The sequence below is a fragment of the Pongo pygmaeus genome, chromosome 1 (genome assembly GCF_028885625.2).
Source record: "Pongo pygmaeus isolate AG05252 chromosome 1, NHGRI_mPonPyg2-v2.0_pri, whole genome shotgun sequence".
NCBI classification, from domain to species: Eukaryota; Metazoa; Chordata; class Mammalia; order Primates; family Hominidae; genus Pongo; species Pongo pygmaeus.
The window spans coordinates 230,047,889-230,075,630 of record NC_072373.2 but is presented as its reverse complement, the minus strand read 5'-3'; the positions used below and the strand labels follow the sequence as shown (position 1 = coordinate 230,075,630).

At 63.9% G+C, this 27,742-nt stretch overlaps 1 protein-coding gene and 2 long non-coding RNA genes across 12 annotated transcripts in view; 2 read left to right on the top strand and 1 right to left on the bottom strand.

Annotated features, from left to right (window-relative positions):
- Positions 1 to 10,188, top strand: part of AGRN (agrin) — a 35,625-nt gene extending 25,437 nt beyond the window's left edge. For 2 of the 9 annotated variants that reach the window (XM_054445805.2, XM_054445893.2), the window contains 24 exons: positions 7 to 131; positions 203 to 308; positions 440 to 778; positions 863 to 1,000; positions 1,371 to 1,498; positions 1,616 to 1,730; positions 1,820 to 1,939; positions 2,056 to 2,409; positions 2,904 to 3,096; positions 3,190 to 3,405; positions 3,526 to 3,755; positions 3,857 to 3,991; positions 4,188 to 4,293; positions 4,382 to 4,546; positions 4,681 to 4,792; positions 4,987 to 4,998; positions 5,208 to 5,324; positions 5,487 to 5,679; positions 5,761 to 5,848; positions 6,032 to 6,055; positions 7,539 to 7,571; positions 7,820 to 8,044; positions 8,516 to 8,619; positions 8,892 to 10,188. In XM_054445805.2, coding sequence (XP_054301780.1) covers positions 7 to 131; positions 203 to 308; positions 440 to 778; positions 863 to 1,000; positions 1,371 to 1,498; positions 1,616 to 1,730; positions 1,820 to 1,939; positions 2,056 to 2,409; positions 2,904 to 3,096; positions 3,190 to 3,405; positions 3,526 to 3,755; positions 3,857 to 3,991; positions 4,188 to 4,293; positions 4,382 to 4,546; positions 4,681 to 4,792; positions 4,987 to 4,998; positions 5,208 to 5,324; positions 5,487 to 5,679; positions 5,761 to 5,848; positions 6,032 to 6,055; positions 7,539 to 7,571; positions 7,820 to 8,044; positions 8,516 to 8,619; positions 8,892 to 9,049 — 3,536 coding nt within the window. In that variant the 3' untranslated portion in view covers positions 9,050 to 10,188. The remainder of the gene's footprint in view (positions 1 to 6; positions 132 to 202; positions 309 to 439; positions 779 to 862; positions 1,001 to 1,370; positions 1,499 to 1,615; positions 1,731 to 1,819; positions 1,940 to 2,055; positions 2,410 to 2,903; positions 3,097 to 3,189; positions 3,406 to 3,525; positions 3,756 to 3,856; positions 3,992 to 4,187; positions 4,294 to 4,381; positions 4,547 to 4,680; positions 4,793 to 4,986; positions 4,999 to 5,207; positions 5,325 to 5,486; positions 5,680 to 5,760; positions 5,849 to 6,031; positions 6,056 to 7,538; positions 7,572 to 7,819; positions 8,045 to 8,515; positions 8,620 to 8,891) is intronic. The other 7 variants (XM_054445815.2, XM_054445825.2, XM_054445835.2 and 4 more) reach the window with 7 other exon arrangements.
- A 10,386-nt stretch (positions 10,189 to 20,574) lies between these two features.
- LOC134739071 (uncharacterized) lies at positions 20,575 to 22,987 on the top strand. 2 transcript variants are annotated; one of them, XR_010125559.1, is made up of 3 exons: positions 20,575 to 21,925; positions 22,009 to 22,113; positions 22,861 to 22,987. It is a non-coding gene; the product is annotated as an uncharacterized LOC134739071 (long non-coding RNA). The 2 variants fall into 2 exon arrangements; XR_010125558.1 differs by lacking the exon at positions 22,861 to 22,987 and adding an exon at positions 22,619 to 22,815.
- Positions 22,902 to 26,349, bottom strand: LOC129013324 (uncharacterized). Its single transcript, XR_008493826.2, has 2 exons — positions 26,045 to 26,349; positions 22,902 to 23,094 (listed from the first exon to the last, which is right to left on the bottom strand). It is a non-coding gene; the product is annotated as an uncharacterized LOC129013324 (long non-coding RNA).
- Positions 26,350 to 27,742: the final 1,393 nt, after the last annotated feature.

Below are 27,742 nucleotides of genomic sequence, written 5' to 3'. Positions count from 1 at the left end.
CCCCAGATGCTTCTGCGCCTGCGACCTGTGCAGAGATGCACTGTGAGTTCGGTGCACTGTGCGTGGAGGAGTCTGGCTCAGCCCACTGTGTCTGCCCGATGCTCACCTGTCCAGAGGCCAGTGCTACCAAGGTGAGGGCTGTGGAATGTGAAGGGGAGTGGGGAGGAGGCCTCGCCGTGAACATCCTTGTTCTCTGCCCCAGGTCTGTGGGTCAGATGGAGTCACATACGGCAACGAGTGTCAGCTGAAGACCATCGCCTGCCGCCAGGGCCTGCAAATCTCTATCCAGAGCCTGGGCCCGTGCCAGGGTGAGGCCTGACGGCCACTGCCCCAGAACTGACCAGGAAGGCCTGACGCTGCCCTAAATCCAGCCCCACCCGCCCTGAGCCACCTGACCCTGTCCCAACCGGTCCCCCCGCCAACCTCCCTCTCCTTGCAGAAGCTGTTGCTCCCAGCACTCACCCGACATCTGCCTCCGTGACAGTGACCACCCCAGGGCTCCTCCTGAGCCAGGCACTGCCAGCCCCCCCCGGCGCCCTCCCCCTGGCTCCCAGCAGTACCGCACACAGCCGGGCCGCCCCTCCGCCCTCATCGCGACCTCAGACCACCGCCAGCATCCCCAGGACCACCGTGTGGCCCGTGCTGACCGTGCCCCCCACGGCACCCTCCCCTGCACCCAGCCTGGTGGCATCTGCCTTTGGTGAATCTGGCAGCACTGATGGAAGCGGCGATGAGGAACTGAGCGGGGACCAGGAGGCCAGTGGGGGTGGCTCTGGGGGTGAGCAGGGATCAAGGACTTGGGGTGGGTGGGCAGGTGCCGAGAGGTTCCACCAGAGCCTGGGCTCAGAGCGTGTCTCCCCAGGGCTCGAGCCCTTCGAGGGCAGCAGCATGGCCACCCCTGGGCCACCCATCGAGAGGGCTTCTTGCTACAACTCCGCGTTGGGCTGCTGCTCTGATGGGAAGACGCCCTCGCTGGATGCAGAGGGCTCCAACTGCCCCGGTGAGTGGACGGCTGGGCGAGGGGAGTGTGAGGATCAGCCTGGGCTCGGCCGAAGTGCTGCCTCCTCACCTGGGCAGCAGGTCAGTGCCGGGGGTTATGGTCTTGGGACTCGGCCCCCTCAAACACGTGCGTGCCAGGGACCCCACGCCTAACCCGTCTCTCTCGTTGCAAGCCGGTGTGGCACGCTGCTCCGAGGAGTCCTCCTGGTAACCGACAGCAGCCCCACCCTGGGGTCCCCACTAACCTCATGACCATCTGACTAACATGCACCTTCCTGTGCACCTGCGTGGCTTGCTGCTGGGGCCTGGGCCCGGGCCAGCCTGGATGCCAGGCAGATGCCAGGCAGGGCCTCACTGCACCTCCCCCACAGCCACCAAGGTGTTCCAGGGCGTCCTGGAGCTGGAGGGCGTCGAGGGCCAGGAGCTGTTCTACACGCCTGAGATGGCTGACCCCAAGTCAGAGCTGTTCGGGGAGACAGCCAGGAGCATTGAGAGCACCGTAAGACGGGGCGCAGCCCCCACCCACCCACTGGCCTTCCTCCCCAGATACCCAGAGCAGCACCAGGGCAGCCCGGCTTGGGCGTCCCCCCAAGTCCTTGCCTACCCCCTGCCACAGCTGGACGACCTCTTCCGGAATTCAGACGTCAAGAAGGATTTTCGGAGTGTCCGCTTGCGGGACCTGGGGCCCGGCAAATCCGTCCGCGCCATTGTGGATGTGCACTTTGACCCCAGTGAGACCCCCACCCCGAACCCTTCCTGGGAGGCAATGGGTGGGGGAATGCCTGGGGCTCTGCCATGCTCAGAGCTCCCTCCTCCCCAGCCACAGCCTTCAGGGCACCCGACGTGGCCCGGGCCCTGCTCCGGCAGATCCAGGTGTCCAGGCGCCGGTCCTTGGGGTTGAGGCGGCCGCTGCAGGAGCACGTGCGATTTATGGACTTTGGTGAGCGCCAGGCCACGAGCCGCAGCTTACCTGCCCCGTCCTCTGCCCATGCCCCTACCCCTCACCCCTTCCTGGCCCTGCTCCCAGGAAACCCTAACAGCTCCCTGTGCCGGCAGACTGGTTTCCTGCGTTCTTCACGGGGGCCACATCAGGAGCCATTGCTGCCGTAGCCACGGCCAGAGCTACCACTGCGTCGCGCCTGCCGTCCTCTGCTGTGACCCCTCGGGCCCTGCACCCCAGTCACACAAGCCAGCCCGTTGCCAAGACCACGGCAGCCCCCACCACACGTCGGCCCCCCACCACTGCCCCCAGCCGTGTGCCTGGACGTCGGCCCCCAGTCCCCCAGCAGCCTCCAAAGCCCTGTGACTCACAGCCCTGCTTCCACGGGGGGACCTGCCAGGACTGGGCCTTGGGCGGGGGCTTCACCTGCAGCTGCCCGGCAGGCAGGGGAGGCGCCATCTGTGAGAAGGGTAAGGATGTCCACTGCAGGGGAAGGCAGGGAGGCAGCAGGGTCTGGGCAAGGATTGGGGGTGGGGCTAAGCCACCATCAGGCTTTGAGTTGGGGGCAGGAGCCTGGATTAAGGCGGGGTTTCGGCCAGGTGCGGTGGCTCACGCCTGTAATCCCAGCACTTTGGGAGGCCGAGGCAGGCGGATCACCTGAGGTCGGGAGTTCGAGACCAGCCTGACCAACACGGAGAAACTCCGTCTCTACTAAAAATACAAAATTAGCTGGGCGTGGTGGTGGGTTCCTGTAATCCCACCTCGTGAGGCTGAGGCAGGAGAATCACTTGAACCTGGGAGGCGGAGGTTGTGGTGAGCCAGGATCGCACCACTGCACTCCAGCTGGGGCAAAAAGAGCGAAACTCCGTCTCAAAAAAAAAAAAAAAAAGCGGGGCGGTTTCAGGGATAAAAGTGGGGAATCCTTGGAGCTTTTCCAGCTGGCCCTCCCGGTCACCCTTTGCAGTGCTTGGCGCCCCTGTGCCGGCCTTCGAGGGCCACTCCTTCCTGGCCTTCCGCACTCTCCGCGCCTATCACACGCTGCGCCTGGCGCTGGAATTCCGGGCCCTGGAGCCTCAGGGGCTGCTGCTGTACAACGGCAACGCCCGGGGCAAGGACTTCCTGGCGTTGGCGCTGCTAGACGGCCGCGTGCAGCTCAGGTGGGCGGGGAGGGGACGGGACCGGGGCAGCTCAGGGGGGCGGGGTGGGGGCGGGGCCGGGCGATGGTCCTGAGCACCTGCTCCCGCCCTCAGGTTTGACACAGGTTCAGGGCCCGCAGTGCTGACCAGTGCCGTGCCGGTAGAGCCGGGCCAGTGGCACCGCCTGGAGCTGTCGCGGCATTGGCGCCGGGGCACCCTCTCGGTGGATGGCGAGACCCCTGTTCTGGGCGAGAGTCCCAGTGGCACCGATGGCCTCAACCTGGACACAGACCTCTTTGTGGGCGGCGTACCCGAGGACCAGGCTGCTGTGTGAGTCCCCTGGAGGGTGATGTGGCCCCGACCCCGACCCCGGCCCTTTGGGGTCCCGGTGTGCGAGGTGGCTTTGCCTGTGGCCCCTGAGCCCTGACCCGGTGTCCCTCCTGGTGGCAGGGCGCTGGAGCGGACCTTTGTGGGCACCGGCCTGAGGGGATGCATCCGTTTGCTGGACGTCAACAACCAGCGCCTGGAGCTTGGCATTGGGCCAGGGGCTGCCACCCGAGGCTCTGGCGTGGGCGAGTGCGGGGACCACCCCTGCCTGCCCAACCCCTGCCGTGGCGGGGCCCCGTGCCAGGCCCTGGAGGCTGGAAGATTCCACTGCCAGTGCCCGCCCGGCCGCGTCGGTGAGGGTAGGGCTGGGGCGGGTGGGAGTGGGACCCCAGGCCCTGTGGGCGGTACCCAACTGACGCCTCCTGGGACCTCGGTCCCCTCTTCCTCCATCCAGGACCAACCTGTGCCGATGAGAAGAGCTCCTGCCAGCCCAACCCCTGCCATGGGGCGGCGCCCTGCCGTGTGCTGCCCGAGGGTGGTGCCCAGTGCGAGTGCCCTCTGGGGCGTGGGGGCACCCTCTGCCAGACAGGTCGGAGGCGTGGGGCTCTCAGGGCAGGGGATAGGGGTGGGGTTGAACGTTTGGGCGGGTACAGGTTCCACGTAGCATTGCAGTTAGGATGCGGCTCAGTCTAGCTTGGGTTTTGAGTTAGGCTCAGCACACGGCTGGCATGGGGTGCAGGAGGCCCTGGGGGTCAGGACTGAGGCCTTGGTGACTCTCCCTACAGCCTCGGGGCAGGACGGCTCTGGGCCCTTCCTGGCTGACTTCAACGGCTTCTCCCACCTGGAGCTGAGAGGCCTGCACACCTTTGCACGGGACCTGGGGTTGGTGGGGTAGGAACAGGGGGGAAGGGCCGGCCCCCACCTCCATCTCTCCTGTGGGGAGGGGACAGCGAGACACCCCGACTCCCCATGACCCCAGGGAGAAGATGGCGCTGGAGGTCGTGTTCCTGGCACGAGGCCCCAGCGGCCTCCTGCTCTACAACGGGCAGAAGACGGACGGCAAGGGGGACTTCGTGTCGCTGGCACTGCAGGACCGCCACCTGGAGTTCCGCTACGACCTGGGCAAGGGGGCTGCGGTCATCAGGTGGGCTGGCAAGGGAGGCTCTGGGAGGCCTGGGGCACTGGCCCGGGGCCGGGGCACCAACAGCTCGGTCGGGTCCTGGGTGGTCGCGTGGCCGGTGGCGGCCAGAGCCCACTCACACTGCCTCTCCTCGCCAGGAGCAGGGAGCCAGTCACCCTGGGAGCCTGGACCAGGGTCTCACTGGAGCGAAACGGCCGCAAGGGTGCCATGCGTGTGGGCGACGGCCCCCGTGTGTTGGGGGAGTCCCCGGTGAGTGCCCTGGGCCGTGAGGGGACTCCCGCTGCTGCCTTCTCTTCCTCCTCGGGCGGCAGCCCCGCCCCTGCCGGCACTCACGGAGCTGTTTTTCTGTCCTGTTCTCTTGGCCGCCTGCCCTGTCCTCTGCCTCCTCTGCCTCCCTGCTCCCTGCTCTTGCTCTGCATCCCCACCCGCTCTTCGGAGGCCAGAAATCCCGCAAGGTACTGTCGGCCTCTCATCTGCTCACCACCTCTGGCGCCTCAACCCCTAGGGTAGCTCCTTCCCCACTAAGGACCCTGCCGTTTCTGTGTGATTAACGCTGCCCCCTAGATAGGCAATGGGTGGGTGAGGCGGGTGCGTGCAGGTGCCTGGGCCCTGGGTCTGCACCGTGGGTGGGCTCTGCACAGCTCCTCACCCGGTGTGCCCACAGGTTCCGCACACCGTCCTCAACCTGAAGGAGCCGCTGTACGTAGGGGGGGCTCCCGACTTCAGCAAGCTGGCCCGTGCTGCTGCCGTGTCCTCTGGCTTCAACGGCGCCATCCAGCTGGTATGTGGGGTGAGGCGTCCCCCCAGGGCCTCCAGGGCGGGCAGGGTGGCAGGGGCGTCCCCCCAGGGCCTCCAGGGCGGGCAGGGTGGCAGGGGCGTCCCCCCAGGGCCTCCGGGGCGGGCGGGGTGGCAGGCGGGACAAGGCCCTCCCCCTGCCTTGCAGGTCTCCCTCGGAGGCCGCCAGCTGCTGACCCCGGAGCACGTGCTGCGGCAGGTGGACGTCACATCCTTTGCAGATCACCCCTGCACCCGGGCCTCAGGCCACCCCTGCCTCAATGGGGCCTCCTGCATCCCGAGGGAGGCTGCCTATGTGTGCCTGTGTCCTGGGGGATTCTCAGGACCACACTGCGAGAAGGGTGAGCCTGGCACAGGGCAGGGGGCAGAGGCCGGACGGGCCCGGAGCCCACGAGGCCCACCCTCACCTGCCTATCTCACAGGGCTGGTGGAGAAGTCGGTGGGGGACGTGGATGCCCTGTCCTTTGACGGGCGGACCTTCGTCGAGTACCTCAACGCTGTGACTGAGAGGTAACGTGCCATCCTCTGCTGGCTGCCGGTCCCGTCTGTGCCCTCGGGGCGGGACACCTGACCCCCACACACCCTCGCTCCGAGGCCAGGAGGGGACGGCCCGGTGCTGTCACCTCTGTCCTCCCGCCTTTCTCTCACCTCCCGGTCCTCCCGCCTCTCACTGTCTGTCTCTTTGTTTCCAAGCGAACTGGCCAATGAGATCCCCGTGTGAGTAGAGCTCAGCCCCCACCTGCTCCCTCTCACTCCCACTCCTCCATCCTTCCTGGTGGTGGAGGATGGGGGTCCGGCGCTATTCGGCTGCAAGAGGCTGTTTCCTGCCTCAGAAGTGCAGCCGCCCCTCCCAGGGCACAGGCCGAGGGTCGCCCCACAGCCAACCCCCACCACTGAGGCTGTACACACCTGTGTGCATGCATGTCCGTGTCCGTGTGCACGTCCGTGTGTGTGAACATGCAGGTGTGTCTACGTATATGGGGTGGATGTGCAAGTGTGTGTGACTGCATCTGTGTGTGTGCATGGGTCCATGTATGTGTACATGAGGGAGACACGCAGGTGTGTGTCCGTGTGTGTGTGTACATGAGGGAGACACACAGGTGTGTGTGTGCACATGGGTCCTTGTATGTGTGTGTACATGAGGGAGACATGCAGGTGTGTGTCCGTGTGTGTGTGTGCATGGGTCCATGTGTGTGTGTACATGAGGGAGACACGCAGGTGCGTGTCCGAGTGTGTGCACATGGGTCCATGTGTGTGTACATGAGGGAGACACGCAGGTGTGTGTGCACATGGGTCCTTGTATGTGTGTGTACATGAGGGAGACACGCAGGTGTGTGTCCAAGTGTGTGCACATGGGTCCTTGTATGTGTGTGTATATGAGGGAGTCACGCAGGTGTACGTGTGTGTGTGTGTACGGGTCCATGTATGTGTGTGTACATGAGGGAGACACACAGGTGTGTGTGTGTGTGCATGGGTCCATGTATGTGTGTGTACATGAGGGAGACACGCAGGTGTGTGTCTGTGTGTGCATGGGTCCGTGTATATGTGTGTATATATGGGGGGATATGTAGATGTGTGTGTGTGTGAACAGATGTAAGTGGGGAGCATTCAGGTGTGTCCGTGTGTGTTCATGTACACGTGTGTATATGTGTGAACACACAGGTGCATGTGTGTCCATGTGTAGGTTTGCGTGCATGCACACATGCATGTGTGTATTGGGGCATCCGAGCCCCTGGTCTCCACTACATACCACCCTACACGTACCTGCTTGATCTCTGTGCCCAGCCGTGGGTGTGTTCCCCTGCTGTCTGCACGTGGCTGTGTTCCCCTGCTGTCTGCATGTGGGTGTCTGCACGTGGGTGTCTGCACGTGGGTGTATGCATCCTCACGTGTCTGTGCCCTCACGTGTCTGCACCCTCATGTGTCTCATGTCTGCCCTCATGTCTCGTGTCTGTGCCCTCACGTGTCTGCGCCCTCACGTGTCTCATGTCTGCGCCCTCACGTGTTTCGTGTCCGCACGGTGTCTGCGCAAGCATGTGTAGGTGTCCCTGCTGGGCTCTTTGGTGGGCGGCCAATGATCCTCGAGGTCACGCATGTCTTCTGTGGGTGCCTGCTCCTTGCACCCCACAGTGTTGAGACGGGTTTGCATTGGCCCCACCTGTCCCCTGCTCACCCGCCTCCCTCTCTTCCTGCTTCTAAGCCCCGAAACTCTGGATTCCGGGGCCCTTCACAGGTGAGCACGTGGCAGCAGTGCCTGCAGACCCCCGGCTGGCCCATCTGTCCCCCCGCCCCTCTCTCTGCCAGGCTGCCCCTGTCTCCATCCTTCTTCTTCCTCCCAGTGTCGGTGTCTGCCCACCAGCCACCCCTGGGTCCCATCACAGCCCTTGTGGCCTCTGCAGCTGGGGCCCTTGTCCTCCCACCTCCCCCACCCTGTCCTGTTGCCACCTTCCTAGAGGCCCTGACCTGCCCTCTGCCCTCCAGCGAGAAGGCACTGCAGAGCAACCACTTTGAACTGAGCCTGCGCACTGAGGCCACGCAGGGGCTGGTGCTCTGGAGTGGCAAGGCCACGGAGCGGGCAGACTACGTGGCGCTGGCCATTGTGGACGGGCACCTGCAGCTGAGCTACAACCTGGGCTCCCAGCCCGTGGTGCTGCGTTCCACCGTGCCCGTCAACACCAACCGCTGGTTGCGGGTCGTGGCACATAGGTGAGTAGGGAACCCAGCGTGCCAAGAATAGTGGTGAGGGCTGCCCAGATTTGCCCAGCTGGGCTGTGTCCAGTCACTTGTGGCCAGGGGCCAGGGAGGACACGCCTTGCTGCCTGAGCCAAGGTCACTGCTAGTGCGGGGAGGAAGCGCCAAGAAGATGCACGAGAAGCAATGATCAGTTTCCAGGTCTGAAAGGCATCCCGGCCCTGCCCAGAGCCTGCCAGGAGTCGCTCCGGTCCGAGCCTGGCCCTCGCCTCCAGCAAAGCTTGAGCTGCAGGAATGTCCCCAGCCATGGCTCCCAGTGCCCTCCTTGGGGTCAAGGCCACCTCATCCTTGCCCCCAGGGGTGACACCTGGGGGGGTTCTCTAGGCTGAGGCACCTGCAGGGCATAGGAAGGATGCAGGGCTTATGGTCTAGAGGAGGCAGAGGGAACTCTGGGGTCTGATGGTCTCCCCCTCCCTGCACACCCAGGGAGCAGAGGGAAGGTTCCCTGCAGGTGGGCAATGAGGCCCCTGTGACCGGCTCTTCCCCACTGGGCGCCACGCAGCTGGACACTGATGGAGCCCTGTGGCTTGGTGAGTGTTTGGGGGAGACTGGAGAGGGATGCCCAAGGGTCTCATGATATCCGAGGGACAGACTCCACCTCTCAGCGCCCGCCCTTGAGTCAGGGTGCATGTGAGCCGGCGGGCTGGGCTCTCTCTTCTCCCGCTGTAGCCCCTGCAGTTCCCAGTGCTGTGGGGCCGGGAGGCGGGTGCCCAGGTGTGGCCTCCCTGCTGGTCACCTGCTCGTTGGGGTGCCCATCAGCATCACTGAGTTAGCCGGGTGACTCCCACTGTCTGTGCTGCAGGGGGCCTGCCGGAGCTGCCCGTGGGCCCAGCACTGCCCAAGGCCTACGGCACAGGCTTTGTGGGCTGCTTGCGGGACGTGGTGGTGGGCCGGCGCCCGCTGCACCTGCTGGAGGACGCCGTCACCAAGCCAGAGCTGCGGCCCTGCCCCACCCCATGAGCTGGCACCAGAGCCCCGTGCCCGTTGTAATTATTTTCTATTTTTGTAAACTTGTCGCTTTTTGATATGATTTTGTTGCCTGAGTGTTGGCCGGAGGGACTGCTGGCCCGGCCTCCCTTCCATCCAGGCAGCCGTGCTGCAGACAGACCTGGTGCCGAGGCATGGACAGGCGAGGTGGCAGCGTGGAGGGCTCGGCGTGGACGGCAGCCTCAGGACACACACCCCTGCCTCAGGGTGCTGAGCCCCCGCCTCGCACTGCACCTGCCCCCCGGTGTCCCCGCCGGGAAGCAGCCCCGGCTCCTGAATCACCCTCGCTCCGTCAGCCGGGGCTCGTGTCCCATAGAGGAAGGGGCTGCTGAGGTCTGATGGGGCCCTTCCTCCGGGCGACCCCACAGGGCCTTTCCAAGCCCCCATTTGAGCTGCTCCTTCGTGTATGTGCTCTGGGCCCTGCCTTGGCCTCCTGTGCCAATACTGTGACTTCGAAACAATGTTACTGCTGGGCAGCTCTGCATTGCTCCAGTGCTGCCTGCGCCAGCCCCAGGCTGCTGAGGAGCAGAGGCCAGACCAGGGCTGGTCTGGGTGCCCTGACCCTCAGCTGGCCGTGCCCAACCACCCTGGACGTGGCCGTATCCCTCTGCCACATCCTAGGCCCTGCGAGGGGCTATCGAGAGGAGCTCACTGTGGGATGGGGTTGACCTCTGCTGCCTGCCTGGGTATCTGGGCCTGGCCACCGGCTGTGTTCATGTGTTGATTTTATTTGACCCCTGGAGTGGTGGGTCTCATCTTTCCCGTCTCGCCTGAGAGCGGCTGAGGGCTGCCTCACTGCAAATCCTCCCCACAGCGTCAATGAAAGTCGTCCTTGTCTCAGAATGACCAGGGGCCAGCCAGTGTCTGACCAAGGTCAAGGGGCAGGTGCAGCAGTGGCAGAGATGGCTCCGAAGCCAGAAATGCCTTAAACTGCAACGTCCCGTCCCTTCCCCACCCCCATCCCATCCCCACCCCCAGCCACAGCCCCAGCCCAGTCCTCCTAGGAGCAGGACCCCATGAAGCGGGCGGCGGAGGGGGGCTGGGCGCCATGTTACTAACTCTAGTACGTTTCTGTGTCGATCGCTGTGAAATAAAGTCTGAAAACTTTAAAAGCATTGCTTGTGTCCATCCTCACCAGCGCCCTGGCCCATTGGCTTCTTGCTCAGCTTTGTGGTGGGAGCACGGACTTGGAGCTCCCTTGGGTGGCCCTGGATGGAGCCAGGCCCTGCACAGGGCTCCTTGTGGCTGATGAGGCCCTGAGTGGGGAGCACACACTGCTGAGCACTGTGGGAGGCGGGGCCGTGGAGGCAGGAGGCTCTCCGGCGTGCACGTGTGGGTGCGTGTACGTGTGCACGTGTGGGTGGGTGTGCCTGTGGGTGCATGTGCCCGCTCTCTGGCGTGCACGTGTGGGTGCATGGGCGTGTGGGTGCGTGTGCCTGCTGTCCGGCGTGCACATGTGGGTGCGTGTACGTGTGGGTGCATGTGGGTGCGTGTGCCTGCTCTCCGGTGTGCACGTGTGGGTGCGTGTGCCTGCTCTCAGGTGTGCACATGTGGGTGTGTGTGCGTGTGGGTGCGTGTGCCTGCTCTCCGGCGTGCACGTGTGGGTGCGTGTGCCTGCTCTCCGGCGTGCACGTGTGGGTGCGTGTGCCTGCTCTCCGGCGTGCACGTGTGGGTGCGTGTGCCTGCTCTCCGGCGTGCACGTGTGGGTGCGTGTGCCTGCTCTCCGGCGTGCACGTGTGGGTGAGTGTGCCTGCTCTCCGGCGTGCACGTGTGGGTGTGTGTGCCTGCTCTCCGGCGTGCACGTGTGGGTGAGTGTGCCTGCTCTCCGGCGTGCACGTGTGGGTGTGTGTGCCTGCTCTCCGGCGTGCACGTGTGGGTGTGTGTGCCTGCTCTCCGGCGTGCACGTGTGGGTGTGTGTGCGTGTGGGTGAGTGTGCCTGTTCTCCGGCGTGCACATGTGGGTGCGTGTGCCTGCTCTCCGGCGTGCACGTGTGGGTGTGTGTGCCTGCTCTCCGGCGTGCACGTGTGGGTGTGTGTGCCTGCTCTCCGGCGTGCACGTGTGGGTGTGTGTGCCTGCTCTCCGGCGTGCACGTGTGGGTGAGTGTGCCTGTTCTCTGGCGTGCACATGTGGGTGCGTGTGCCTGCTCTCCGGTGTGCACGTGTGGGTGTGTGTGCCTGCACACATAATTGGCCCACGTCTGTGTCAGAGCACAGGGTTGGGAGGAGGCTGCATCCAGGGCTGGAAGGGCCTGGGGGGAGCCAGGGTGTGTGGGGCTGTTGGGCAGCCTTTTCACTGCCCCAGGTGTGCAGAGCCAATCCTTGGCACTGCTGGAAGCCCCTAACTAGAAACCCCTGGGGTAGTTGGGCTCCTGGACTCCCTCTAACCTGCTTCCTAAATTAGTGTGTGGGTGAGAGCGCTGCAGAAGCTGAGCCTCAGGGAAGGGCACGGTGGCTCACACCTGTCATCCCAGCACTTTGGGAGGCTGAGGCTGGAGGATCGCTTGAGGCCAAGAGTTGGAGACCAGCTTGGGCAACATAGTGAGACCCCATCTCGGCAAAAAAAATTTTCTTTAATTAGCCAGGCATGGTGGTACACACCTGTAGCTCCAGCTACTCAGGAGGCTGAGGCAGGAGGATCACTTGAATCCAGGAGGTTGAGGCAGCAGCGAGCTATGATTGCACCACTGCACTCCAGCCTGGGTGACAGAGCGAGAGCCTGTCTAAAAAACAGAGCTGGCACCCAGCACCAGCAGATGTGAGCCCTGGGGAGAAGCAGGGGAAGAAGGGGTGGGGTGTGTGGCCAGCTGGGTGGCCCTTCACAAACTGCTGGCTCTTATGAAAAATAACAAAGTGTACTTTTCTGTTTTGTATTAATGATTTAAAAAAAAAAGGCCAGGTGCGCTGGCTCAACATGGTGAAACCCCGTCTCTACTAAAATACAAAAACTGGCTGGGCGTGATGGCGGGTGCCTATAGTCCCAGCTACTCCAGAGGCTGAGATGGGAGAATTGCTTGAACCCAGGAGATGGTGGTTGCAGTGGGCCAAGATCATGCCATTGCACTCCAGCCTCAGTGACTGAACAAGACTCTTGTCTCAAAAAAAAAAAGAAAGAAAACCACAAAAACATGGAAATAACAAAAGAAAAAGAACACCAATGGCTGGGCACATTGGCTCATCCCTATAATCCCAGCACTTTGGGAGGCTGAGGCAGGCGGATCACCTGAGGTCAGGAGTTCAACACCAGACTGGTCAACATGGTGAAACCCTGTATCTACTAAAAACACAAACATCTGGGCGTGGTGGCAGGCATCTGTAATCCCAGCTACTCGGGAGGCTGAGGCACAAGAATCGCTTGAACCCGGGAGGCAGAGGTTGCAGTGAGCCGAGATTGCACCACTGCACTCCAGCGTGAGTGACAGAGCGTGACTCCCTTTCAAAAAAAAAAATGAAAACGAAAAAGAAGATAATACCCACCAGCTGCACACCCAGGAGATCTCATGCGTCTGGGTGTTTGCTTTCTGGGCCTTTCATCACTTGGTCCTCTGGGGACATGCTGACCGACCCTGTGTGCCTGGCAGGTGTCAAGCACTGGGGGTCCGGGAGGAGAGAGTCTAGGAGCGGTGGCCACACACAGGTCGCTGACTGTGGGGGGCCAGGGTGGGGCAGACTAACTTTGGGCTTCAGGAAAGGTCCAGGGAAAACACGCCCAAATCCAGACTGAAGCATGAGAAGGGGAGGGCAGGTGAGGAGGCCATAAGTGGAGCATGTGGTGTGGGTCCATCGGACGGTGTGCAGGGCCCTGTGGCTTGACAAAGGAATCTTTCAGCAGGAAGCGGAGGCCTAGGAGCGGCCAGAGGCCAGCGTGCAGGACAGAGGCCACAGGTCAGAGCGGCAGGGGCTGGACAGAGATGGGCAGGGCAGGTCCAGCGGGGCTGCGTGGGCCTGGGGAAGAGAGCTGGGGGCGCTGCCTGAGGAGCTGTGGGAGGCTCCCGGAGGGCTCCAAGCAGGAGGCCACCAGATTTCATGAGGACGCCCTGGCTGGGACAGGGTGCTCGGCTGCAGGGGGAGCAGAGGGAGGGATTTGGGGGAGAATGGGCGGGTCGAGGGGGGTGAGAAGAGGCGCTCAGGGAGGTGGAGATGGAGCTGGAGGCACCGGAGCTTTGGGTGGATTCGCCCTGATGCGTCTGGAGGGATGGCTGGGCTGGGGAAGCTGGGGTCCCCTGAGTGGGGTCCAGGGGGCCGAGGGGTGCCAGGCAGGGAGAGGCTGGGCTGAAGCCTGGGGCAGGTGCTCCTGCTGGGTGTTGCCCAGGAGGGGAGAAAAAGCCCCGACGCCAGAAATGGAGGAGGGAGGAGGACCTCGGAGGGGAGGAGGAAGAGGCGCAGAACCAGGAGAGGGAGTTTGGGAAGCAACCGCTGCGGAGCGCGCAGGACCCAGAGGACTCAAAGGGGACCTGGAGGGTGACGAGGCCTTCCGTGGCCGGGGGTGAGGAGGAGGGAAGCCGCGCGGGCGGACAGGCGCTGGTGGGTCCCAGGTTGGAGGCTGTCGGTCTGAGAGGCGGAAGCCCAGGGGAGCCCGGGGCCACCCCTGAAAAGGATGGCAGCTGAGTGCAGGCGGGGGAGAGGCGCCCGTGTCCGGGACGGGCCGCGGTGGGAGCTCGACTCCGGAAACCGGCGGGCCTGGGGCTGGGACCTGCAGGGAGGCGGACGCGGCACACCCAGGGAGGCCGGTCCCGCGGACCCCGCCCCGCCCCCCGGCCTGGAGCGCCCCCCCGGCCCCGGTCCGCAGTGGAGGCAGCCCCGGAAAAGCCAGAGGGTCTTGGAATGGAGCGTGGGACGGAGCCGCCTGCAGCGCCCGCGACCCGCGACCCGGCTGCCCGCGGGACCCCCGGCTTTGAAGCGGGGACGGCGGGAGCTTCTGCGTGCAGCCCAACCTCCCAGGCGCCCAGCAAGACTGGCTGGCGCGGACCCTTTAAGAAAGCCGGGGGCGTGGCCTCGGGGCGGGGCCCGGGGCGGGGCATCGGGGGCGAGGCTTCGGGGGCGGGGCCCAGGCAGGGCCTTCGCGGAGCTGCCAGAGGATGCGGCCGCCCAGAGCGCACCCCGAGCGCCGGCGAGCGGCGCGGTGAGACCCTCGTGCAGGTGAGCCCGGCGCACGGCGGCCCAGAATCCTGGACCCCAGGAGAAGCGCCTACGGCCCCGACAGGTGGGCGTGGCGAAATGCCACCCGGGACCTCCTCGTGCTCCCAGCTGGGTCACCCCTCAGACCCGGGGTCCTGGACGCCTGCCCTCCTCCACCCGCAGGCCCTGCCAGGACACTTTGGTCCCTGGCCCGCCAGGCCTGGCCTCACTCAGGCGGGTGGAAAGGGCTGCAGATGTTGGACCTGGGTGAGGGTCAGCAGCACCCCGACCGCTGCACCCCACCCCCTCCTCGTGGTCTGCAGGTCAACGTCACCTCTGTGAACACCACTCGGCCCTGGGGCTCCTATGCAGCAGGGCAGGGCTGGCGGGGTTGTGCCTGGTGCGTGTCTTGCTGCAATGCTGGTGTCTGGGTCCTGGGCCCCTCAGGGGTGGGCCCGCCGAGCTCCTGGGTTCCCTGTGCTTCAGGGGCTGGGGAGGCAAACGTGGCTGTGGCTGTGGCTGGTGTTGGAGGCAGAGCCCACCGTGGTCGTGGTTCCTCCCGGCCCCTGAGGGGCCAGCCCTGGGGGCTGCGAGAGAGACCTTGAGGTTCTAGGGAGGGAGAAGGGGAGGGCACTTCCGGTGCTCTGAGACCCTCTCCCTGGTCTGCACACACCTCCCCGGCGTGGGGGAAAGCAGCCCCCTTATCGTGTGTGTGTGTGTGTGTGTGTATACGCAGCCCCCATACCGTGTGTGTGTGTTTACGCGGCCCCCATACCGTGTGTGTGTGTTTTTGTATGTGTATGTGTGTTTGTGTATGTGTGTATGTGTTTGTGTGTGTGTATGTGTTTGTGTGTGTGTTTTTGTATGTGTATGTGTGTTTGTGTGTGTATGTGTGTATGTGTTTGTGTGTTTTTGTATGTGTATGTTTGTGTATGTGTGTATGTGTTTGTGTGTTTTTGTATGTGTGTGTGTTTGTGTATGTGTTTGTGTTTTTGTGTATGTGTGTATGTGTTTGTGTGTGTGTTTGTGTTTCTGTATGTGTGTTTATGTGTATGTTTGTGTGTGTGTTTTTGTATGTGTATGTGTGTGCATGTATGTGTTTGTGTGTTTTTGTATGTGTTTGTGTGTATGTGTGTATGTGTGTGTTTTTGTGTGTGTGTATGTGTTTGTGTATGTGTGTATGTGTTTGCGTGTATGTGTGTATGTGTGTGTTTGTGTTTTTATGTGTGTGTTTGTGTGTGTGTATGTGTGTGTGTATGTGTGTGTTTGTGTGTGTATGTGTGTTTTTGTGTATGTATGTGTGTATGTGTGTGTGTTTTTGTGTGTGTGTGTGTATGTGTATGTGTGTGTGTGTGTGTGAGCTGTATGCACATTGACAAGCCATTCACGAACCCTCCAACGTACACTTCTCCTCAGGGGGAGTCCCAGTGTCCCAGGGCTGGAGCCATGCCCCATACGGATCAGATGCCAAGACCAGGGTCATGCAGGGAGCTGCAGCAGCCGGTGGCCAGTCTGGGTCAGGCTGACCTCTCGGGTGACCGCATCTGTCTGGTGTCATTAGACCTGTCGGGGGACCTTGGGGGCCTGAAGCCCAGCATGTCCCACCCACCGCCAGTCCCCCCGCCCCTCCCGCTGTGGGTCACGCCACCAGGGCAGAGCTGAGCCACTGGCCCACATGGAGCCAGGACCCCTTCAGCTCAGAAGTGACCCTGGGCCCTCTAGAGAGGGTCCAGGCCTTCCAAGCCCCTCTCTTGCCTGAGCAGCACCACGGGAGGGAGGGATGGGAGCCGGGAACCTGGGCCTTCCCCTCCTCCTCCATGCCTGCTGGGCACCCGGCTCCACCTCCAGGCCCAGGTGTGAGGACCAGGCTCAGCCTGGGATTGCGGTGGGCTGGCCGGAGCAGGGAGTGGGGTTGGCGGTGATGCTGGGGGCGGTGGTCTGAGCTGCTGCAGCCTCGGGGCCCCACCCCTGGGGATTTCCATGCGACAGACTCGGTGGCAGCTTTCGGGCAGGAGAGGGGATGGAAAGTATGATGGAAGGTCCCCACAAGGACAAATAAGGTCTCTCCCCGCTCTGAGTCTCTGCCCGTTTCCCTGCCTCCACACCCTGGGCATCACCCATCTTGGGGCGGAGGCTGAGGCTGCGGAGCTGGGGAGGGGCAGCAGGTGTGGGATGTGGTTCAGCAGAGTGGGCGGACCATGCCGGGGGCAGAAGCTGCCTCCTGGGTTCCAGTCCCTTCCCCCGGCCCTGCAGCTTTTCAGTCACCACGTGGCACTCCTCCTCCAGGAAGCCTTCCCTGGTAGCCTCCCCCATGGCCACTCAGTGGGAACTACCCCCAGGTCTGGCTCCCCCACGGAGCCAGTTTCATGGGAAGGAGCTTAGGGCCCCAAGTCCAGCAAGTGCCCAGGATGTGCCTGGCTGGCGATCCCCTCTTCCCCACAGGCCAGGTGTAGACAGAGGTGTTGCTCACTGCTGGGTGGCCCTGCACAGATCATCTGAGCTCCGGAGCCTCCCTGAACCAGTGTGTATGCCCTGGGGTGCCATGAGGTTGGAAGGGGGCCGACCTCACAGGCTCTCGTCTAGAGGTGAAGACGCAGGGACAGAGTGAACGCAAATGTGGAGGCGCTGCCTGCCGTGATCAGCGCTGAATGCAGAAGCGGGGACAGGGATGGGGCTGCGGGGCCAGCCCGGGAGGACCCCTCTGGAGGTGTGTGCCGTGCCTCATGGGGCAGGCCAAGGTGGCTGGCCAGGCCGGAGTGGACAGAACTTTGCGTTTCCCGAGAGCCATAGAGGCCAACACTGAGCTGTAAGCAGCTCTGACGTGCAGTTCCTGAGAGTCTCCTGTCTGCCGTGGCTTGGCTGTGGGGTCAGAGTCATGCAGAACGGAATCAATAGTCCCGGCAGGACCAGGCGGTTGGGGGAGAAGTGGTCGGCTCTGGGCACCGTTTTTTTTTTTTGAGATGGCGTCTTGCTGTGTCACCCAGGCTGGAGTGCAGTGGCGCGGTCTCGGCTTACTGCAACCTCCACCTCCCGGATTCACGCAATTCTCCTGCCTCAGCCTCCAGAGTAGCTGGGATTACAGGTGTACGCCACCACACCTGGCTAATTTTTGTATTTTTAGTAGAGACGGAGTTTCGCCGTGTCAGCCAGGCTGGTCTTCAACTTCTGACTTCGTGATCCACTCTGCTGGGATTACAGGTGTGAGCCACTGCGTGTGGCCTCTGGGCACCTTTTGAAGGTAGGACGAGAGGAACTGATGGATCGGAGCTGGCAGGGAGTGCCGAGGGGGCCCGGGGGCAGGGCCGCCACCCTTGCCTGCGTGGGGAAGATACTGCTGACTTTCCAAATGGAGTTGCTGAAACCAGGTGTCTGAGTTTGGAGCTCAGAGAAGAGGTGGCGCTGGACTGGCTGAGACTCTGTGCAGACAGAAGAGCCAGGGCCTGGGTCCCATCGAGGGCTCCAAAAGAGGAGGAGGACAAAGGGCCCTGGCCAGGGCAAGGTGGGAAGCCGGGAAGTGCAGCCTCCACAGAGCCTCACAGAGAAGGCACCATTGGAAGAAGGTGGCACTGACGGCCTCGGAGGCTGCTGAGGACCGGCTGGGCCCCGAGGTCCATGGCAACCCTGAGAGCCAAGTCCTCCGTGGGCTTGGAGGGCAGGACACGGCTCTGGAGATGCGGGAGAGGACTGGCCGTGCCAACCAGCACCACGGTGTTCCTGAGCAGCGGCAATGTTGCTGTTGCTGAATTTTATTATTGTTAATTTATTTATTTATTTTTATTTTTTGATACTGAGTTTTGCTCTTGTTGCCCAGGCTGGAATGCAGTGGCGTGATCTCGGCTCACCAACAACCTCCACCTCCCGGGTTCAAGCAATTCTCCTGCCTCAGCCTCCCGTGTAGCTGAGATTACGGGTGCCCACCACCACACCCGGATAATTTTGTATTTTTAGTAGAGATGGGGTTTCACCATGTTGGTCAGGCTGGTCTCAAACTCCTGACCTCAGGTGATCCGCCTGCCTCGGCCTCCCGAAGTGCTGGGGTTTCAGGCATGAGCCATCGCGCCCAGCCATGAATTTTAATTCATTCCCATTTACAAATCACACAGCCATACAAACTTCTAACAGGAGAAGTTGTGCTCAGAGGGGAGCAGAGGGGCAGGAGCTGCAAGGAGTGGAGGCAGGGCCTGAAGGAGGAGGAGGAGCTGGGGCTCCGGGAGAGGGACCTGGCCAGAGTGGGCTGGAGCCAGGGATGGGGTCCCCAGGGGGACCAGCCAGGACCTGCAGGTGCTGCAGAGGAGGGGAGATCTTGGCTCCATTCTCAGGGGTGAGAGCCTGTGGAGGCCTTTATTTTTTATTTCTTCTTAAGTGAGATGAGGTCTGGCTATGTTGCCCAGGCTGGTCTTGAACTCCTGGGCTCAAGCAATCCACCGGCCTCCTGAGTAATTGGGATTATAGGCATGAGCCTGGTCATGGGGGCCTTTAACAGAGACTGCGGTGAGGCCTCCGTCCTAGAAAGAGCCCTGCAGCTGCCGTTTGTGGGGCGGAGGGGGCAGGACCGCCCTCAACCTTCCTCCTCCTCTGGACCAGCCATGGGGGCCGGAGCAGGGTCCGCCCAGGGCACAGCAACCCCCACCCATCCGTGCACAGGTTATGACTCCACTGACAACCAGGCCAGGCCAGCGTGGGGCGGAGGTCCTAGAGCCAGCAGGCCCCACCTGGGTATCATCTATGCAGCCAGGAGATGCCCAAGAGCCAGGTGTCCAGAAGCTGCCCCTGTGTGGACAGCACAGCCGGGGAAGACAGAGGGCTGGGGGAGCCCCATGTCCGCAGTTCCTTCTTCTGCCGCCTCCCTCCCTCCCCTTCCCTCCCTCCCTTGTCCCCATTCCCTCCCTCCCTCCCCCTTCCCTCCCTCCCTTGTCCCCGTTCCCTCCCTCCCTCTCCCCCTTCCTTCCCTCCCTCCCTCCCTCCTTCCCTCCCTCCCTTCCTCCTTCCCTCCCTCCCTCCCACAACCCCTTCCCTCCCTCCCTCCCTTGTCCCCATTCCCTCCCTCCCTCTCCCCCTTCCTTGCCTCCCTCCCTCACCACCATTCCCTCCCCCCCACATCCCCCTTCCCTCCCTCCCCCTTCCTTCCCTCCCTCTCACACCCCTTCCCTCCCTCCCTCCCCCTTCCCTCCCCCCCTTCCCTCCCTCCCCTCTTCCTTCCCTCCCTCCATCCTCCCCCTTCCCTCCCTCCCTCCCCCCTTCCCTCCCTCCCCCCTTCCTTCCCTCCCTCTCACACCCCCTTCCCTCCTTCCCTCCCTCCCTCCCACAACCCCTTCCCTCCCTCCCTCCCCTTCCCTCCCTTTCCTCCCCCTTCCCTCCCTCACTCCCTCCCCCTTCCCTTTCCCCCCTTCCCTCCCTCCCTCCCTCAGTCACTCATGGGTGTGGCTCTTTTTTGCTGACACTCTGGGCTCTGGGGCTGCCGCCTGAGTACAATGTAGTCCTGAGCTCCAGAGTCCAGTGCCACAAAAGTAAGGAGCAGTTGTGATCTCGGACGTGGGCTCCGGGGCAGCCCTGACCTCATGGGGGGCTGCAGACGAGGAAGGTCCTAGGACAGGGTGGCTGTTCACCAGGAAGGGGCAGGGCTGCAGCCTCAGCCTCCCCTCCAGATGCTGGCAGCACCAGCCTCTGCCTGCATGGGGCCCCGAGGTTTGCAGAGCCAAGATCCAGCTCCTCAGTGACATCCCCCGAGCTTCCTGACCTGCCCTGAGACACGGAGCGCGGTTCCCAGGGGCCGCACAGGCATCCGCCGGCCTCTCGCCCCCCTCCCTGTGCACCCCCCACCGCCGTCCCTCTACTGAGTGTCTCAATTCTAGTGTTACAGACCTGGGACACCACAGTGCGGGGAACAGCTTCTGCCCTCTGGGAGATGAGAACCCGTCGTCAGGCAGCTGGGCTGCTGAAACAGTGACCATAAGCTGGGCGGGCAGGAGCTCCTTCCCTCAGCTCTGGAGGCTGGAAGTCCGAGATCCTGGCCGTGGAGGTTGGGAGGGGTGGAGTGGACGGGGCTGCTGACAGCCTCGGGGGCTTGTGGAGAAGGAGGGAGCTCCAGTGGCCCCAGGCCCTGCCACTTGGGGGAGAATTCCAGCCCTTCCTTGTCCCTGGGACCCCACAGCCCCTGGCCAGTGGCCATTCCCGGCTTCGAGCACAGTGGCCTCAAGCCACCATCGTGGGTGTTACCGTGGAAACAATGAGGGAGGTTTGTGTGGGGCCAGATTCCTCCTCTGGGCACTGACGTGCTCTCCCCACTCCAGGTGGTTTCACCCCAACGTCGGCAGGGTGGAGGCGGAGAAGCTGTTCCTATCCAGAGGTCAGCGTGGGGACTTCCTTGCCAGGCCCAGTGAGAGCAGCCCAGGGGGCTTCACGCTGTCCGTCATGGGGGGTGGGCCCTGGCTGGGCATGGACAGGGTCTGGTTGAAGGCCTCGTGGGGTCTGGACACCCTCAGCTGGGGGCCTGGGGCAATTCACTCCTGGGTCCTCCTGGAGGACCGGTGGGCAGCTTCCTGGACACGAGGACTTGGTGCAGGGGGCCGATGTACTGGGAAGGTGGTGAGAGTTGGACGTGGTGCTGGGTGGCCTGTGGACAGGAAGGAACTATTTAGAGAGGCCCTTGGGGAGGGCTCATTGAGTCAGGGGCTCAGCAGGACCCTTTGCTCCCCTGTGAGGGGCCTGGGGACAGGCAGGGCCTCCGTGGCTGTGACTGTGTTGCCAGAGCCTGGGGGTGCTGCTCCGGGAGTGCAGCGGGGTTCCCATTGAGCTCTGGTACCCGCTGGGCTGCCAGGACCCCATGTCGGAGTGGTGAGCCCTGGCCCAGCATCCGTGTGTCAACACACGTGTGTGCGTGTGCATATGTTTGTGTGTCCATGTGTGTGTCCATGTGTGTGTGTTCCTGTGTGTTCATGTGTTCGTGTGTGTGCGTGTGCATGTGTGTGTGTGCATGTGCATGTGTGTGTATGCATGTGCCTGCATCCTGAGGGATGGCATCTGCTAAGCACTGGTTCAGGCCACGGCTGCAGCAAAGCAGAGGGTGCAGGGTCCTGCACCTGCCTCCCTCAGGCCTCCTTCCTTCAGGTCTCAGACACTGGAGTCCAGGGTGACTCAGGGAAGCCGGTGCCTCCCCTGGCCCCATCCCTGCACTCCTGGCTGGTGCCCTGGGCTGAGCCGGTTCCTCCAGCCTCAGTTTCCCCACTGCAGGGGGCTGCATCTGCAGGGAAGGAGACCTGGTCTGGAGAGGCCCCTGGCCCCTCCTCGCTGAGGACCAGGCTGCCACCTGGTGGCCACCCACCCCTGCAGCACCTGCCTGCCTCCTGCAGGCTCCTGGAGGGGGCGAGGGCCAGAAAGGCGGGCAGAGCAGCTCTGGGGCCTGGGTGGGGGTGCTGCCTGGACCCCCAAGGTCTGCGTATGTCTCGCTAAGCCTTCTGCCCCATCCGTGTGTGTCTCTCCCCCTCGCCTGGCCAGGCCGTGGCCTCCAGCCTCACCTGTGCTCCCCTATGCCTGGGCCAGGTGGTACCACGCCTGTCTGTCTGGCAAGGAGGCTGAGAAGCTGCTGCTGCAGAAGGGGAGTCCGGGCAGCTTCCTGGTGCATGAGAGTCAGAGCAATCCTGGTGACTTCCCGCTGTCAGCACTGATGCAGGGGTGGGACAAGGCGTAGGGCGCAGGCCGCCAGCCACGGGTCACGCACATCATGACTCACTTCCAGGTGGGAGGGGGCGGCGAGCTGGGGCAGCCTCTGGGAAGGGTGGGCGGCCTTGGCCAGACCCCTCACCGCCGCCCCCACAGCAGGACGAGAAGTGGGAGACGGGGAGTGCTTTGACACCCTCGGAGACCCGGTGGAGCATGAAGAGCCCGATGATGGGGAAGGTGGGGGCCATTGTGCACCTCAAGCAGGTAAGCCCCTCCACAGCCTTATCCAGGCACAGGGTGGGCACAGCCTCACCCAGGAAAGCAGCTGGGCGTCCACTGGGGTCAGGGAAGACCCCCTACCAGGGGAGCCCCCAGGCGCCTGAATGGCCATGGGAAGGAAAACCTACCAGCCCCTCCATGTGTCCTCCTGGCGCATGGCAATCTCCATGACCCGACGAGGGTGCGGGGCCCGGGGCAGGGCGTCCAGGTGCAGGGCGGCGGGGCCCGGGGCAGGGCGTCCAGGTGCAGGGCGGCGGGGCCCGGGGCAGGGCATCCAGGTGCAGGGCGGCGGGGCCCGGGGCAGGGGGTCCAGGTGCAGGGCGGCGGGGCCCGGGGCAGGGTGGCCAGGTGCAGGGCTGCGGGGCCCGGGGCAGGGTGTCCAGGTGCAGGGCTGCGGGGCCCGGGGCAGCTGCCCTCGGTGGGAGGGGTGTGGTGGGGTCTACGGGGCCCTGGGCCCCCCTAAGCTTAGATGCAGGCCTCTCCCTGGCAGCCCCTCGAGGCCACGAGGATCAGTGCTCGGAGCCTGGAGGGCTGTGTGCAGGAGTAGCAGGGCCACTGATGCCAGCAGGAAGGCCAGGCAGGGCTTCTGGGTAGAGTTCAAGGTGCATCCTGACTGCTGCCACCCTCAGACTCTGTCCCCTGGGGCTGGGGCAAGTGCCCGATGGGAGCGCAGGGTCTGGGACTGTAAGGTCCAGCCCTACGGAGCTTAGCAGGTGTTCTCCCCGTGTGCAGAGATGAGAGATTGTAATAAATAAAGACACAAGACAAAGAGATAAAGAGAAAACAGCTGGGCCCCGGGGACCACTACCACAAAGACACGGAGACCGGTAGTGGCCCCAACGGCTGGGCTCACTGATATTTACTGCATACAAGACAAGGAGGCAGGGTAAGGAGGGTGAATCTTCTAAGTGATGGACAAGGTGAAGCAAGTCACGTGATCACAGGACAGGGATCCCTCTTAGGCAGCTGAAGCAGAGAGAGAAGGCGGCATACGTCAGCGTTTTCTTCTATGAACTTATAAGATCAAAGACTTTAAGACTTTCACTGTGTCTTCTACCGCTATCTACTACGAACTTCAAAGAGGAAGCAGGAGTACAGGAGGAGCATGAAAGTGGACAAGGAGTGTGACCATTGAAGCACCACAGGGAGGGGTTAGGCTTCCGGATGACTGCAGGCCGGCCTGGATGATATCCAGCCTCCCACAAGAAGCTGGTGGAGCAGAGTGTTCCCTGACTTCTCCAAGGAAAGGAGACTCCCTTTCTCAGTCTGCTAAGTAACGGGTGCCTTCCCAGGCACTGGGGTTACCGCTTGACCAGGGAGCCCTCAAGCGGCCCTTATGTGGGTGTGACAGAGGGCTCACCTCTTGCCTTCTATTCACTTCTGACAATATCCCTTCAGCACCTGACCCTATACCCGCCGGTTATTCCTAGATTATGTTAGTAATGCAACAAAGAGTAATATTAAAAGCTAATGATTAATAATGTTTATAATAATGACGGATAATTGTTCATGACCATTGCTGTATCTAATTTGTATTATGACTATTTTTATTCTAACTATTTTGTTTATTATACTGAAACAGTTGTGCCTTCAGTCTCTTGCCTCGGCACCTAGGTACTCTTCCGCCCACACGGGACGGGGTGGGGGTGGCCATCTCGGGCTCTGGGAAGGGGCCGGGGCTGTGAGCTGAAGGCTCCATCACCTCCAGATGCTGCAGCAGCAGGAATGCTGGTTCCTGTACCCTCGGAAGGAGGGGCAGAGGGTGGAGAACAAGCCCAAGAATCACTACAAGAACATCCTTCCCTGTGAGGGCGGAGGCCAGAGCATCGGGCCTGGGGGAGGTGGGGGGCACACCGAGCATCTGCCACCGCTGACCTGAGGCTCCCCCTCTCATACCCTGGACCCTCCATCTCTGCTCACCACAGGGTCTGCGGGCAAAGAGGCAGGGTGGGGCCCTCGAGCTCTGCCCTGGAGAACTGAGCGGCACCTCCCTTCCCAGTTGACACCACCCTAGTCATCCTGCTCGATGAGGATGACAGCGGGCCTGGAGCCGACTACATCAGGGTGGGTGTGCGCGGGAGGCGGGGCCTGGGCTCATTGCTCCTGAGAGGCTCAGGAAGAACCAGGGTCCCCAGGGGAGGGGTGGGCGGCAGTCCCCAAGGGGTCCTCAGAGAGGCTGGACGGGCATTGGTCCTCAGCCCCTTGCTGGCCTGGAGTGAGGAGTGTGTTTGAGCCACCAGGGCTCCTTTGCATAACGTGTGTCGTTTGCATATCATTTGCATAACATTTGCACGGACTTGTTTGTCCTCTGTTAACAGCAGCAGTTGGCCTCATCCCCTTTCAGACTGACCCTGAGGAGGAGCCGGGCCATGGTGGGGGCAGGGTGTACATCCCGCGTGGCCCCGCCCCGCCGCACCTGCACCTGCACAGCCCTCGTGGCCCCGCCCCGCCGCACCTGCACAGCCCTCGTGGCCCCGCCCCGCCGCACCTGCACCTGCACAGCCCTCGTGGCCCCGCCCCGCCGCACCTGCACCTGCACAGCCCTCGTGGCCCCGCCCCGCCGCACCTGCACCTGCACAGCCCTCGTGGCCCCGCCCCGCCGCACCTGCACAGCCCTCGTGGCCCCCGCCCCGCCGCACCTGCACCTGCACAGCCCGCGTGGGCCCGCCCCGCCGCACCTGAACTGCACCACCATGGGCCCGGCCCGCGGCTCGCTGCTCTGGGCCCAGTTCACCTCGTCCCGGAAGCTGAGGACGCCGGCGGGATCGGCCCGGACGCCGTGGTCCGGCCAGAGGAAGTCCCGGAAGTGCTGCACCGTACGCTGTGGCTCCTCCCCGCGGGGCCCCGCGGGGGCAGGGTGTACATCGCCTGCAGGGCTGTCTGCAGGCCACGGTGGCTGCTTTCTGGGCCACGGTGCACCAGGAGAACACGCGTGTCATCGTCATGACCACCAGGGAGATGGAGCGGGGCCGGGCAGGGGTGCGGTGCCAATGCTCCCAGTGCCCATCCCACCCCGTGCATCTTCAGCTGCCCAAGGCCCTTCCCGACCGGGCCAAGGAGCCTGTGGGACGCCGTGGGAGTGGGGAGGCTCCCACAGAGCCCCGTGGCTGCACGTACACACCTGCGTCTCTGCAGGTCGCAGGGGCGGGGTGCCGGGGTGCTGCCAGCAAGGCTGATGCAAAGCGCTCCCCTCAGAACAAGTGTTTCCGGGACTGGCCAGAGCTGCCTGGCAGCCAAGAGTTCGGCCGTGTGCACGTGCGCTTCCTGGGTGAGGGCCAGACCCAGGGCTACTGCGTTCGGGAGCTGCAGGTGTGGCAGCCCGGCCAGGTGAGCCTGGCGGCAGTGGAGCGTGCCTGCTGTGGGCCTGCACTGGGAGACCCCCACACCTGCCTGCATCCAACCCCACTGCCTCTGGGGGCTTCCACACCCCTCAACCCAGGAGTTGCATTCCAAGCCTGGACAGGGGTCACTGACGTGGCCGCATTCTCAGCCCTGGGCTGGCGGCCGCTCCTCCCACACACCTCTCCAACTGCGGCTTTGGTCTCCATTGTATACCAGAGACGCCCATTTCTGTCCAGGGCAGATTACCTCCTGTTCCCTCCAGCCCCCGCCCAGTGTGTGTGTGTGTGGGGGGGGGGGTGGGGTTCTCCAGGCCCCCATGGAGCCCTCACATTTGGTTTTTCCTTATAAAATAACTGTCCTCACAGCCTGCTTCTCCCGCCCCCAGCTCCCTCCCTCTTCCCTTCCCCAGGCACCTGAGCCACCTGGGGCCATCTCGGCGCCCCTCCCCATTTCCTCCCTCCTCCTCCTGCTCGCCTTGGCCCCCGCAGCCCCTCCTCTTGGGCACTCCCGGAAACCCAGCTGTGCCTCAGCCTCCTCTTCCCCCCCGCCCCTCCCACCCGGGGGTCGCACTCACCGCCTGCCCCGCTCAGGAGGAGTCACAGCGTACGGTGCAGCACTTCCAGTACTTCGGCTGGCCGGACCACGGCGTCCGGGCCGATCCCGCCGGTGTCCTCGGCTTCCGGGACGAGATGAACCGGGCCCACAGCAGCGAGCCGCGGGCCGGGCCCATGGTGGTGCACTTCAGGTGCGGCGGGGCGGGCCCACGCGGTCTGTGCAGGTGCAGGTGCGGCGAGGCGGGCCCACGCGGGCTGTGGAGGTGCAGGTGCGGCGGGACGGGCCCACGCGGGCTGTGCAGGTGCAGGTGCGGCGGGGCGGGGCCACGCGGGACGACGCGGACGGAGCCATCGGGTGGGCGGGGGCGCCCCCGCCGCCGCTGCCGCCGCCGCCGCCGCCGGCCCCCCCCCCATCAAAGGCCGCCTAGTTTGTCCTCAGCGCGGGCGTAGGACGCACCGGCACCATCATCGTGATTGACATCCTGGGGGACGTCATCCGCAGGCAGGGCAAGCCGCTCCTCTCTGGGTCCCCCCACCCCGCCCTGCTATAGCCCCACCCCTCAGGACGACCCCACCGGGGCCGACAAGCCCCGCCCCTCATCCGTAGCCCCGCCCCTGCCTGCCGGCAGCTTCCCCCCATCCGTAGCCCCTCCGCAAGCACGCTTGTCCCCAGGGCTGGACTGCGACATCGACGTCCCGAAGACGATCCAGCTGGTTTGGCGGCACCGCTGGGGAATGGTGCAGACGGAGGCTCAGTACAAGTTCGTGTACCTGGCGCTGCAGCGGCACATCCAGGGCGAGCAACTGCGCCTGCGCGAGTAGGTGGGGGCGTGGCCTGTGCGGGGCGTGGCCTGTGCGGGCGTCGCCATGGTGACCGGCGGCCCCTCCCCCCAGCACGAGCTGCCTCAGGAGCGCGAGAACCAGAACGTGGGCGCCGCCCCCCGCGAGTCGGGTTGCAGCCCCCGGCCCGCGGCTCCCCGGGCGTCCCCGGTGTGAGTGGAGCGCCGGGGCCGGTCCGGAGTCCTCCGGGAGGGACTGGGACGTGCGGGGTGCGGGGTGCGGGGCTGAGCCGCTGCTCCGCGCGCAGGACCCCGCAGCCCTGGGACGGCGAGGACGCGAACCTGCGGAGCCGCGGGTGTCTGAGGAGCCGCAGGGAACCCCTGGCCTAGCCGCGCCCGCGTGTGGCAGGAGCCGCGGGCCGGGCCTGTGTCCAGGACAGAGCCACAAGCTTGTCCCCAGGCTCAGGGAGGTCCAGGGGCGGCAGACGGAGCGACAGGCTGCGAAGCCCACGGGTGACCACGTGTGAACCCGTGTGCGCCACCAGCTCGGCCACTCAGTGCGGGTCTGCCCTCACCACAGCTCCGGCCTGCCGGCCCCGCCTGCTCCCGTGGTCTGGGATGTGGCCCCGGTGAGGACCTGGCCCCATCAGTCACAGGGTGGATGTTTGTGGAGTGAGGTGTGTGTGACATATTCACGTGACCACCCGTGCAGCGTCACGCGCCTGGCCCTGCCGATGACAAGGGTGTGGGCCTGCGTGGCATGACTGCGTGTGTGACACAGAGTGATGTCGCTGTGACCCGTGGCTGCACTCCCCACATCACCGGCTTTCACAGCCTTCCAGTAAAGTGCTGTGTTCTCCCTTCTGTGTCTTCGTTGGGACCTGGGGCAAGGGTGGGTGTGGCCCCCACAGCTGGAGTCAGCTTCTGTGGGGCCTTCCC